At 44.6% G+C, this 12,677-nt stretch overlaps 1 protein-coding gene across 5 annotated transcripts in view; it reads left to right on the forward strand.

The window, feature by feature from the left end:
- Positions 1–2,773, forward strand: part of LOC148017813 (RNase L inhibitor protein-like protein) — a 94,644-nt gene extending 91,871 nt beyond the window's left edge. For 4 of the 5 annotated variants that reach the window (XM_087661677.1, XM_087661678.1, XM_087661681.1 and 1 more), the window contains 2 exons: positions 1,065–1,166; positions 1,397–2,770. In XM_087661677.1, the coding sequence (XP_087517803.1) occupies positions 1,065–1,166; positions 1,397–1,506 (212 nt within the window). In that variant the 3' untranslated portion in view covers positions 1,507–2,770. Of the gene's footprint in view, positions 1–1,064; positions 1,167–1,396 lie in introns of all 5 variants that reach the window. The other variant, XM_087661676.1, reaches the window with a different exon arrangement.
- The last annotated feature ends 9,904 nt before the right edge of the window (positions 2,774–12,677 follow it).

Here is a 12,677-nt window from a genome sequence, read left to right on the forward strand (position 1 = left end):
TTATCAAGCTAGATATATGCGATGCTCTGTGCTGGAGCAGTCATTTACTGTTCAATCATGTGTTTCATCTGACCTTCAACTGAGCCATGCTACTATGCTGCTAGGCCCCGGGCAAAAGATGAAAAAAAAAGAGAAAGAAACTCACCACCCTCCCCAAAAAAGAAACAAAAGCAAAAAAAGGGGGTAGTGTAGTGGCCTGTAGGCCATTGCAGAAAACAGGAAAAAAAGAAAGTAGAAGCTTGGATATGCTGTATTATGAGTAGATAAGAGTCAGATTGACATTACACGTCAAAAATTGGAAGTGGACTTGCAAGTTTTGCAAACAATACTTTCAAACTGACCAACATAATAGTTGGTGCTTTGGCAATTTCACAGATTTAGGTGCCGATTTTGATATTTATCAAAAGTGAAGGTAAACATTATCTCAATACTATATTTTTTAATTCCATATTGAAAAGTGAACTTGAGTCATGGATGCTTCATAAGAAAATCCCCAATACCCTTAGGACCAGTAAGGAATTACTAACTCAATATGTAGTTACAAATGAAACTGTTTCCAAGTACGAATTCTAGCTCAAGTAGCGGTATGAATCATGAATCTTCTCCACAACAAGGATTGCTTTTCTTGTCATACCTACTTCAAATACCTCAAAATCCACTTTTGAAAGAAATCTTTTGACAATGAGACAAGCAGTGTATCGCATAGGCTGGTAACATAATAAGGTTGATTGGAAGTCGAAAATTGAAAACTTTGGGTGTTGATTTGGTAGCTTTCTTAAAAAGTTGTGGGGATCTATTTCACAAAATGTATGACATAATTGGTAACATCATATGGTCCCTTGAGAATTGCCAAAATTGCTGAGGTTGATTGACGGCCAATTAAACACATAGGTGAGGGGTCAATTTGGTGAATATCAGAATCATTCTTGGTATCTACAGAGTCATTTGTATGATTTTGATCGCCTTTACATTTGATGCAGCTCAACATGGTTGTAACATCTTGTATAAATGCTTCTTAAAGGTAGGGAGGGAAACAGCTCTTAGTTGTCTCATGCTTGATACAGGTTTGAAGGATGGTCAAAGTGAAACTGATGTAACTTCACATCTGCAAAAGGATTTTCATGAACTGAAAGTTGGAGCAGATAATGATGATAGCAACAATGAAGGTAGTCCTGGTGTAATTTCATGGCATGTAGAAGATTATCTTTTGTGGAGCTATTCTAACTCATACGTAAACCCCAAAGCCTCAAAGTTCATGCACAATACAGCTGGAAAAATCTACACCTTTGGAGAATACTAAAGGAGCAGCTGTTGGTCTGGTTTGCAGAGTCTGTTGCACTGTCCTAAATCTTTGTTAAGAGATTTCCTCTAAACTTTATCCAATTTTTCATTCTAGGTGAAGTAGGCTGTTCAAGCGAAGACGAGACATTACCACCATTAGAACGGAATCCAAATCATGCTGATTTTGAGAGTGATGACGAAAGTGAAGATCATGAAACTCAATAGAGCCTAGCACAATACAAAAGGACCCAATGAATAGGTGTATATACAATGCAAAAGCATAAGCAATATGTCAGGTTGGGAATCTGAGCTATATTCAAATGTCACATAATCCTGAAAGGTCATGTGGAGCTGGGGCTCTTGAAAATGTCATGCTTCGATCAGTGCCATGGTTCAAGTTGAGGATGGATATGTGATTCAAATCTATAGTGTCTGTCAGTCTTTAAATGGAAAGAGGCTTTCTTGGGTGAGCTGAGCTTCTCAAGCTGAAGACTGTTCAAAGACCATATTCATCTTTTAGAAGAATGTGATGCTGAGATCTATAAAAGAACAGCCAAAGCTTGATGAGTGGTACCACTAAACGGCGGCATAGAAGGGATGTGGCAAGTAGCGATGCCTTGAAATCAACCTATTAGGGAGTGCATAGTTCTTACTCTGAAAAAAGGTACAAAGTATGTCAAACATCAGGAATTTCTGTTCTATGAACCTTAACAGGTATATGGATATGCACATGTTTACGTGATCTTGTATGCACCAGCTATATGCTATTGTTGAATAAGGATATTGGAGCTTCTGGCATTAACATGAGTTAAAGACATCGACTGATATTTGTACTTGTGCCAGTAGTAGCAGTGGCGCTCTGCGAATTAGAGGCGCTAACTAAGAACTGAAAGTCTTATCAAATCAGTATATTGTTTGATGGGCTGTAAATTTTTTGGAAGAAATTGCTGTGCAGAATAGGAAAAAATGTGCACGATGCGCATTAAAAAATCCGTGTGTTTGCTTCTCTGCGAGTGACAAATACCCTGCGTGTGAAGGGAGTTTGACAAAGTGGCAGATAGTGAAGAGAAAGAGGCTTAAAGAGTTGGTGGAGGCTTGGACAAACTGGAATTTTGCTGGTTTTATGGGAGTCATGGTGGAACAACATGGCTTTTGCTTCTTTCTTTGTAAATATGTGGATAGGATTAAGAAACCAAAGGAAAAGGCCAATCTTGAGGTGATAAGGGTAATACCACACCTAGACACTTGGACTTTCAAGAGTTTAGTAAGTAAAGATAGCCGTCTTTAAATAAGGAGGCAAAAGGATATGCCCAACCATGCCAAAATCCCTAATGAGTGAAAGGCTTGCATTAAAGAAACTCTCACATTTTGACTATAACTGAACTTTGCTTCTCAATTTGTTACGAGTTCATTTAATGGCTCTCTTTAAGTATGCTAGACTTGTAAATTGGTGTCTTAAACAAGATCTAAAATATTAAAGCTCATGGCATGTGACATTTTTGTTTATAATGTGCATCTAGTTACCTCCATTTGTGTAGACTAGTGACACACCCATCCCTTACTAAACACTTACTAGACTTTCTAGGAGTTGTAAAGCTTGAAGCATAAGGTGCCTTGGAGCCACACTACAATAAATGTGAAACTTGGACGCATGGTTATTGAATTTGCATTGTAAATAACTTTGTCATATATAATAGGTTAGACTCACAAAAATGGGGCAGCATACCCATTCTTGAAAAATAAACTAGAGATTAGAAGAGTGTGGAGTCCATGAATTCGGGCTTTTCTTTTTCATTAACCTTCTCATTAGTTGAATTTACTCACCCTTTAGATACACTTTGCACAAGAGCAAGGACTCCCTAGTAGATTGCAACAAACTATTAATAGACACACTTTCTTGGGGCACATGCCCTTAACACACTAATGACATCATGAAATGTTTCTATAATAGGGAACCTAATCCTAATTTCCCCATCATGGTGAGCATAGAAGTCCACATCACTTTGATTGATGGCATGATTGAGAACACATCATATAATAATTAATCAGCTTATTTGTGTAAGTTTAGGAAGTACCTTGTCCTAGTGATCCCCAATGGGTCTATAAAGCACATTTTGGTTTTTTGTCAAAGCTCTCTCTATCACTAAATCTCTTTTGGGGGATTGAGAAAGATCTCTTGTATTCTCAAATCACTACCTACAAGTTTAATGATTCTAATGCTTAAAAGTTTCTTTATGCAATCTTTGAAGATGGAGGAGATAACCTCACAGAAGATAACGTTTTTTCACTAGTCATTTTAGTATATACTCCTAAAGAAATGGTTGAGTCAAAACTATTAACATAGTACAAAACGATATTTAAAAATCATGAGAGAATGAAATGCAAAAGGAATCCACTAGTAGTGATATATCTCATACTATTATTAAGAAAAAGTTGGTCCACTACGCGGTGTGTATAGAGTTCCCATGCTTGCATGGAAGACAAGTCCGCGAGAGAGAGCATGAAGACAAGTCCGCGAGAGAGCACGCTCATGAACTAAGACGAAGTAGAGAGCTTGTGTGGGAGGTTTCGCTCAACCGCCAAGACCCATGGACCACTTATTGTTCAAGCGTTCCAAGCCGCACTAATGGCTACCTCTCACATAGCCGATGCGCCATCCATATCTACGGGTGTAATGAGCTTACCTCCATGCCGATTGAGTTATCTCCTCTCTCGCGCACTTCGATAGCTCCACGATCCAAGTGCAAGCTTCATCCCCAAGCTCTATGCTCCAAGCTCCATTGCCACGAGCAAGACAAGAGAAGAGAAGATGGAGAGCTTCTCCTCCCCAGTCCCTCACCCTCACACACTCACTCCCTCACACACTCACACTCCCTCTCTCAAGCACAAGCTCAAGCAAGCAAGAACAAGAACAAGAAGAAGATGAGAGTTACTTTTGGCCACACATAAGAATGAGCTTTTCATTTACTTTTTAACTTTATATACAAAATCCTAAATCCCTTTTGGGCGGTCATCCCCTTTTTCCCTTTCTTTACATGGTTGGTCGTAGCCTAGGCCCCTTTTTCCCATTGTCCTTCTATCTTCCTAGCTTCCTTTCCACCGCCCGTCTATATTTACAAATTGCACGGGTGAGAGCCCGGCGCTCCTTGAATTAAACCATGATGCGCTTGCGCTTTTTTACAAAAGTTTTGACTTGCGCTTTTCCTTGTGCGCCTTTCTTCCTTATTTAGGACTCTTCTTCTTGTGCGTCTTTGTCTTCCGTTTCTCTTTGCCTTGGCCTTTGTCTTTGTCTTCTGCTTTAGCTTTTCCGGATTTTCCACCTTCGTTCATTTGAGGGTTAACATTACCCCCCCTCCTAGACAAGTGCCAGTCCCATGGCACTCACCGTCGTAGATATCAAGCGTTTAGCATGCACCGAAGACGTGGGTGGCAAGGACGTCTGTGGTTGCCATGGCAGAGTGTTCGTAGTGGTGGGGAGGAAGGTCATTGAGGGCACATTGGTGGGTTGAGTGGTAGGTGGTAGGGCAATGGGAGTTGGTGGTAGGGTTGTTCTTTGGGGGGGTTGCACTGATGGAGTACAAGTGGCGGTTTGTTGGGGATTCTGTACATGATTCGTGGCAGGCTTACAGGGTGATAAGGATAGGAATTCAGAGTTGAGTGTTGATGAAGAGCGAACGACACCTTCGTTGGAGTCTTCAATACCTACAATTGAAAACCTCTCATGTGGTCTCTCCCTAAGGGGTAGTACTAGTCTTCTTATTTTGCATAAGACATATTTTGATTAGTTTGGGAGACATGTCGAACTCTAAGCAAGCTGAGAGTATTGTCCTACACTTGAGGACCCAAATTGTGTATATACTTCGGTGCAGATATTATGTGAGTGCTCGTGCATACTTAGATATTACGTAGTTAGAAGACCGCGAGCTAGTTTCTCATAACAATGTGTGGATGAAGCAAAGTTGTCCATATTGAGAAGAAGTACACGTGAAGGTATATGAGACATCCTTTGCATTGTGACTGCACGACGTATCATAATTGAATACAGGGACACCGCATTTTCGGTAGGTGGAAGCTATTGGACTTGCTTGATGAGGACGGTGTACATTTCATGGCCAATCGTGCGGTGCTTACCACAATTGATTGCAATGGTATTAAGGTAGAGTGCAAGAGGAAATTGTGCAAGTGGGTCAGGGTGACAAGTCTAACCATAGGCGAGACAAGCTCCCTAGGTATGTCTTATCCTTGATGTGTTCTAAACAATTGCGGGTGATGCTAAAGGGCTAGGGGACTAGAGACGGAGCCAGTCGATCAAGGTCACTGGACGTACCTAATTTGAGGACCCCTAGGTGCTGTGCTATGATTGTGGGTGCTTCTTATCTTTTTGTTCATTTTTTTTTCTTTTTTTTTCTCTTTTTTTTGTTTTCTTTTTTGTTTCTTTTTCTTGTGCTTTTTTCTTTCTTTCTTTCTTTCTTTCTCTTTTTTTTTTCTTTTTTTTTTGAGACTTGCCTGAGTACAACCATTGCAATATGTTGAGGCTATCAGCCTTTCAGTGGGTTGGAAAATGTCAAGCTTCGAAGGCTCAAGAAATGGATATTACAGTGATGATTGTGCCCTAGCCTCGTTGTTAAAGAAGCAGTTGTTGAGATGGGGAGATACACTTGAGATATTGCAAACCTCCTTGCGACACCCGCGATGTTGGTACAATTGAGGTAACGACTGCCGTGAGCCAACTATAGAGCTTGACCCAAAAAGAGAGCGTAGCCCATGAATATGCTTTGGGCTATGCGATGTGGACGGTCGGCAAGGGTGATTTTTGCTTTCAACAGCGTGGCTTTGTCGCGGCTCTTTGTGGGGTCGATGGTCTTGCGGTGATTGGGCATTGAACACTTTCGCACAAAGACCTGTATCATCCTGTATCCACTTGTCACTTCATGAGAGTACATGCATGGTATATGCCGCAACTATAATAAACCAGTGCAACACAAGGAGACATCACTTATCTGAATTCTATGGTGTTGACTTAGATATTTATCACCTACGCTTGATTAGCTTTTTCTTTTGCTAAAGATGTGAAATATATTAAACGCAGATATGAAAAGTTCGCACAATTCAGGAACATGTCAACACTGAACCATTTAAAGGCAAAAAGTCATGGCCAGGTAGTATTTGATAAGCCTTTATTCAACATAGGGCTACTCCATTTGTACGAGGCAGTGCGAGTTTGGGTGGTCGGGTGACTGAGGCTCTGCTGGTGCGAGGCTCCCGTGGGGTTGGGCAGGGAACATGTCGGCCGGGACATGAATGGTGTAGTCCCGGGCCACCATCGTTTCCAAAATGCCTTTAAATAGTTCATTGAATTCTTCCCTGTCCCGAGCTGCCCTTTCTGCCCCTAAGCATCTGGTGCTCGAGTGTACGTTGGGGGTTTGTGCCACTGGTGTTGCCACATTGTGTGCGCCTCCTCGAGCGTCCGCTCCCCTAGCCCGCGGATTCTTCGGCCTTCGTCCGGGGCGGTATCGCTTGGGGCCGCGTTTCTTGGCGTACCTTTTAAGAGTGGGCACGTAGCGCACCGACGGAGGGGCGTGTGCTGCATGTTCCCATCGGCCGCGGAGAGCGTCCTTGCAAGCTAGCTGTCCTTGGTTCTCCATGTTTTCCTCGCAGGGGGCCTGTAAGATGCGAATCAAGGATTAGGATTTGTTACATGATAAGACCATTCATATGCAAGGGATTATAGTGCAGGTTATCAAGCGCATAGGACGAGAAGGGGAGGGGTGGGGTATACAGTGCTTCTTGTAGAGGGATGGCCCCCGTGATGTATATTTAGCCTCCTGCCATTAGCAGATCTTGGCTCATGCCGAGTTACGTCGGCTGGTGGTCATGAAGTTAGGCAGGGCTCAATCTTGGAAGGATAGATCGGAAAGGGAAGGTGTATAGAAAAGGGGCTGCACCCTGTCTACACCATCAGAGTTGTTGGTCAAGGCTTCCTATGGCGGTAATGTGGGTTGCATGCCCTTCACTTGGAGGTGGGGATGGTCACACGGCTTTTTAAATGCGTGATGAGACTTAAGAAGCTTAGCCTGTCAGACCCAACTCTTGTCCTTGCGCTTGACTATCATTGCTTGTGTGTGTTGATATTGTTTATACACGCTGACATAAAAATCAGTGTTTATTTATATACATATTTATGAATCCATGTCACTTCACGAGGATAAAAATCAATTGTAGAACTCCGGGTTGTATTAGAGCGTGGCACACGCATCCAGCACTCGTGGCAGCTTACTTAGTACCGATAGATATTTGGCGACATCGAGCAGCATGGACCCTTGTCCGAGTCTACTGGCAACATGCAACTCCTCCTCAGTGAGAACCTTATCAAACAGAGAGTTTTCTTGGCTAGGTTCAGCCAAGTCCGTACCCCGAATGGCAGTCAGCACTCAAAGGGAAGTTGGTGCCACATAGGTTGGGTCTCTTCGAGACCACCATTTGGCCAATCGCTCCTCAGATACTGTCATGATCTGAGCTCCTAGTTCGGCCATTACAACGCGGTTTTCACACCAACACTGTTCAAATCGACTCCGGCCTCCTGACAATAGTTTTAGTTGTTCAATGTTTACGAGATTCGGTTGGTAGAGCATTTCATTAAATGTCACGGTTAAGCGTAGTTCGTCAGCCTCCTCGTCAGAGACGAGTCGCATGCGTTCATGTAAGAGCTTGTTATAGTGCTTGTCAAGATGTTCTTGCTCTTCCCAGGATAAAGGGAAGGGTAAGCAATCTCCAAGCTGCTCTTTAGGGAATACGCGCATGTCTACGAGGACATAGACACGAGCAAACACCTTGAGCTTAGCATCCAACTGAGTTAAGCATTCTGTGACACTTCTATGTTCGACGAGGGCTTGCTCGGTTGCTATCTCATGCAAGGTTCTAGGAGTTTGCCTAGGCTTAAGCATAGCTGGGGGTTCAGGCCTATATGAGCAAGATTGGTTAACGCTAGGATTGCTCGTGCTCTTGGGGTTTCCATGTTTCTCTTGAGGCTTCGTTATTGCATCATGGTTCTGCTTGGGTGTGACTGGTGCGAATTCGTCATCCCGTCGTGACAGTGTTGTATCCACTCTTGTTTTGTCAATGCAAGTTCTATTGTCAGTGGATAGAGTGTTGCAAGCAGCCATTGATGGTAACGACTGCTTTGATTTGTCGGAGCACACGGATGTGACTGAGGTTTCACCGCTATTAAGAGACATCAATGGGTTCATTGGTGAATGGACTTGATACTTTACTCCCCAGCTCTCCATCGCTCTTGGTCTCAATGCTCTTGGGGTCCACAACCACCTGCAACTGTTGTTGTTTTCGTTGTTTCCTCCTCTTTTTCTTGGTCAGCGCAGATGCATCTAACGTCTCAAGACCCTGGGCTATATCGACCGTTGATGTGCTTGGTCGGGCCTCAGCATTTCCCTTCTCTAGAGGGTCCTCATGGGACCTAGTCATGGCCTGCAGAATAGCCTTGCCAGGTTGCGTGGGTACAACTGTCTCCCTTTTGGGAGAGTCTAGCTCTTCAGCCAACTCCCTTATGTTTAACTCCTCCAGCCTAGGCTTTAGGCACTTTGAAAGTGCTGGAGTTGTCGAGGAAGTTGGTTGCGACACCTACTCCACAGGTAAACTACTAAGGACACGTTCCAGAAGGGCCATTGTCACGGCTTGTGTTTAACTCCTCCAACCTAGGCTTTAGGCACTTTGAAAGTGTTGGAGTTGTCGAGGAAGTTGGTTGCGACACCTCCTCCACAGGTAAACTACTAAGGATACGTTCCAGAAGGGCCATTGTCACACGGCCAAGGGCTGTGACTGCTGTGATCCCTGATTGGAAGTAGTAGCAACTAGTTTAGTGGGCTGGCTGGATTGCAGTGGCAAGTCCCTAGGGTAATCGGAAGTGGTCGTGTCTTTTGTTGCCCTTTGAGCACTCATTTGTGTAGATCGAGCATGAGTTGATCTAGTCACATTAGGTTGCTTAGGCATATCCTTGGGTCGAGAACTATAGATGGCATCGTGTCCCACCTCTTGGACATTTGGAAGCTTAGATGGAGATAGAGATTGGAATTGAGCAGTTGCTCTTGACAACTGCTGTTGTGCTTCCTGTGTTCGTTTGGCAAAAGACGTTGTAGGAGATCTAGGACTCTTAGGTGGACTTGGCATTGGCTGAATGATTTGCTCAAGGCTATTAGACGATTGTGCCATTTGCTTTGTTGAGAGATCAGCCTTGCCATGAGCAATGTTGTGCCTATGATACCTATTATCCTCTTGGAAAATCAAAGGCTCTTTGGGCACTAATGGCTTTTGTGCACGCTCAATGGCTACATATGACATCTGCTTATTAAGCATGCTAGGTTGAGGCCCTTTCTTTTGAACACTCATGTCTGGTTTCTTGCCTCGAGACCTAGAGTTTCTGTTAGATTTCCTCCTGTGCTTCATTGCTTTTGATGCACTCTGGCCTTCAGCTGATGGAGGCGGTTTAGCAGGAGATTTTGGTACCCAAATCCATCGGTTACCTGCGTAGTACCCTTGAGCACGTAGCAATGCTTTGGATATCCATCACGGCGTTGTGCTGACCCTCCATCGATGCCTGCGTCTCTAAGGCTTGGACTTCTTTTGGGGTCTTCTACAATATTTGGAAGTCCAAAGCCCGTCCTTGGCATTGTCTCTTGACCTTCTTATTTCAGGCATGGCCTCACTTACTGGTTCTCGTTGTTCGACCTGTGCTTCTATTAACTCTTTCAACAAGTCCTTGCACTCGTCAGCAAGCTTGACTGTTATGTTAGCACCTTGCTTGCATTTCCCTTGAGGTTTGATGAGGTCACCCTTGCTAAAGGTTGTGACTATCCTCACACCCGGTAGTATCAAGTGTATCCTGTGTGCTACATAGTCAGCCTCACACTTGGTCGCCCTTTTGAAGGGTCTTCCTAGGAGGGTTTCTTTCCCGCAGCTAGCACTATTTGGATGAACATGAAATAGGATAGGCAAGCTTTCCGTTTCAATTGTCGCAAGGATTTTGCACTTCCCTATGAGTGCTTGTGGGTGTCTCCTATAAGGGCTAAGAGTTGCACTAGTCAGTGTGAGCTCTGGTTGGCCTAGTAGGGTCCATGATTCATAGGTTAAGATGTTAAAATCTGCTCCTTCATCAATCAGAGCATCGATAGTATGCTCTCTTTTCGCGGTGAGTTTGACCCTAAGATAAGCAAGTGGTACTATGTCTTCATCTTCCGGGTCTTGGCTTGTAAATTAAAGCCTTCTGACAGATGTCTTTGAGTCCATAACTGCACAGTCAGACGTGGATTCTCTACTGAGGTCTCGGGTCATTTGTACAGCACTGCTCAAGGTACATCTATCGTCAAGACTGTCATGTCTAATCATCCTCGCATTGATAGCTTGATGATGCTGCATTCTGCTTTGACTAGACGCAGTTTGAACACAATGTGCATGTGTTCTTGTGGTGTGGCCTTTGTGCCCTGGATGGCTAGATTGGCCCGTTGAGGTTCTAAGGTCTTTGTTTCTCTCTGTTCGGGTATGGGCTTTTGGTTGCTCTTTTACAAGTGAGGATCCATGCTCGTGCAAAGCCATTACTATATTAGGGTCTAATTTGGAGGACCTGTCACGACGCGCGTTTTCCCTCCAACCTACTTAGGGGAGGTGCGGAGGGGACAAATCCCCCTCTACGGTGGTCCGGGGGGCAGTCCCCCCCCGGCCCGCAGGGCCGTTACAGTAAAAGCCATGCACAATTTGAAGGACCGTTTATAGCCAAATTTTGAACTACGTGCTCTAAATTTTAGACCGGTGATGGATCTGTGATGTGCCTTTAGCTCTACATAGCCCTTGGGGTCAATCTCGGGGTTTAGATGTGTCAAAATTTGTGTTCTAGATACCTGTCCGATTTTGACAGTTTTCTGTTCGATTCTCAGATGTCCGATTTTCAGGAGTTCGATTATCAGAATCGGACGTCCGATTTTGGGTTGGTCCGATCGGCCCAGTGGTCCGATTTTGGTCACGTCCGATTCTGGGAGTTGGATCGAAAAAGTGGTCCGATTTTCAAAGCGGTTCGATTCTGGGAATCGGATCGGACAGGGTGGTCCGATTGCCTCAATTGGACGAGCGTCTGATCGGACAAAATGGTTCGAGTGGTCCGAGTCCGAGTGTGCGAGTGGTCTGATTTCCAAAATCGGACGGGCTGGTCCGAGTGGTCCGATCGGACAGGATGGTCCAATCGGATGGTTGTTCGAGCGTCCGATTATGGACTGGTCCGATTCTGGACGGGTCCGATTCTGGGACTCGGACGAGCTGGTCCGACTACGCGGCCGACAGCCCGCGAGTTGCACGCGATGCCTCTAGGCTGACGTCTACTACACCGAATCGTCCAGCGCCTTCCAGATAGGTGCAAGACACTACAAGGGAATGCCAGACATGCCTAGAATCACTATGGTGCTCGAATCAAATGGCACTCCAAGGAATCTGTGTCCCTATTTCTTTGTTTTAGTCTGTTATACAGCAATAGAAAACCCTACTGTTCGCTTCTTTTTCTTTGTTTTTTTCTATCCTAAATGCATCCAAATCACAAAGTAAATACCTACACTACTCCATCTCACAACATAAATCTCAAAAAATCAAAAAACCTACTTGCCAAGGAGATCGAATACCATCTTCAACCCCTCACTTCCTACCTATCTCAAGCACCGGTTCGGGGGAAAACCCTACTCCAATGCTCGATTTGAAGCGCGCAAGCGCTCAATGCTTGAATCCGTTAGTCCCGGCAACGGAACCAAAATGTGGGAGCTTTCGCTCAACCGTCAAGACCCACGGACTGCTTATTGTTCAAGCGTTCCAAGCCGAGCACTAATGGCTACCTCTCACATAGCCGACGTGCCATCCATATCTACGGGTGTAGTGAGCTTACCTCCATGCCGATTGAGTTACCTCCTCTCTCGCGCACTCCGATAGCTCCACGATCCAAGTGCAAGCTTCAAGCAAGCTCCATCCCCAAGCTCCATGCTCCAAGCTCCATTGCCGCGAGCAAGAGAAGAGAAGAGAAGAGAAGAGAAGAAGAGAGGAGAAGATGGAGAGATTCTCCTCCCCGGTCCCTCACCTTCATACACTCACTCCCTCACACTCTCACACACTCTCTCAAGCACAAGCTCAAGCAAGCAAGAAACCCTAAATCCCTTTTGGGCGGTCATCCCCTTTTCCCCTTTCTTTACATGGCCGGCCATAGCCTAGGCCCCTTTTTCCCATTGTCCTTCTATCTTCCTAGCTTCCTTTCCACCGCCCGTCTACATTTACAAATTGCATGGGTGAGAGCCCGACGCTCCTTGAATTAAACCATGATGCGCTTGCGCTCTTTTACAAAAGTTTTGACTTGCACT

Source organism: Lygodium microphyllum, chromosome 21 (genome assembly GCF_053477565.2).
Source record: "Lygodium microphyllum isolate KBCC chromosome 21, Lygodium_microphyllum_v1.1.10, whole genome shotgun sequence".
Lineage (NCBI taxonomy): Eukaryota > Viridiplantae > Streptophyta > Polypodiopsida > Schizaeales > Lygodiaceae > Lygodium > Lygodium microphyllum.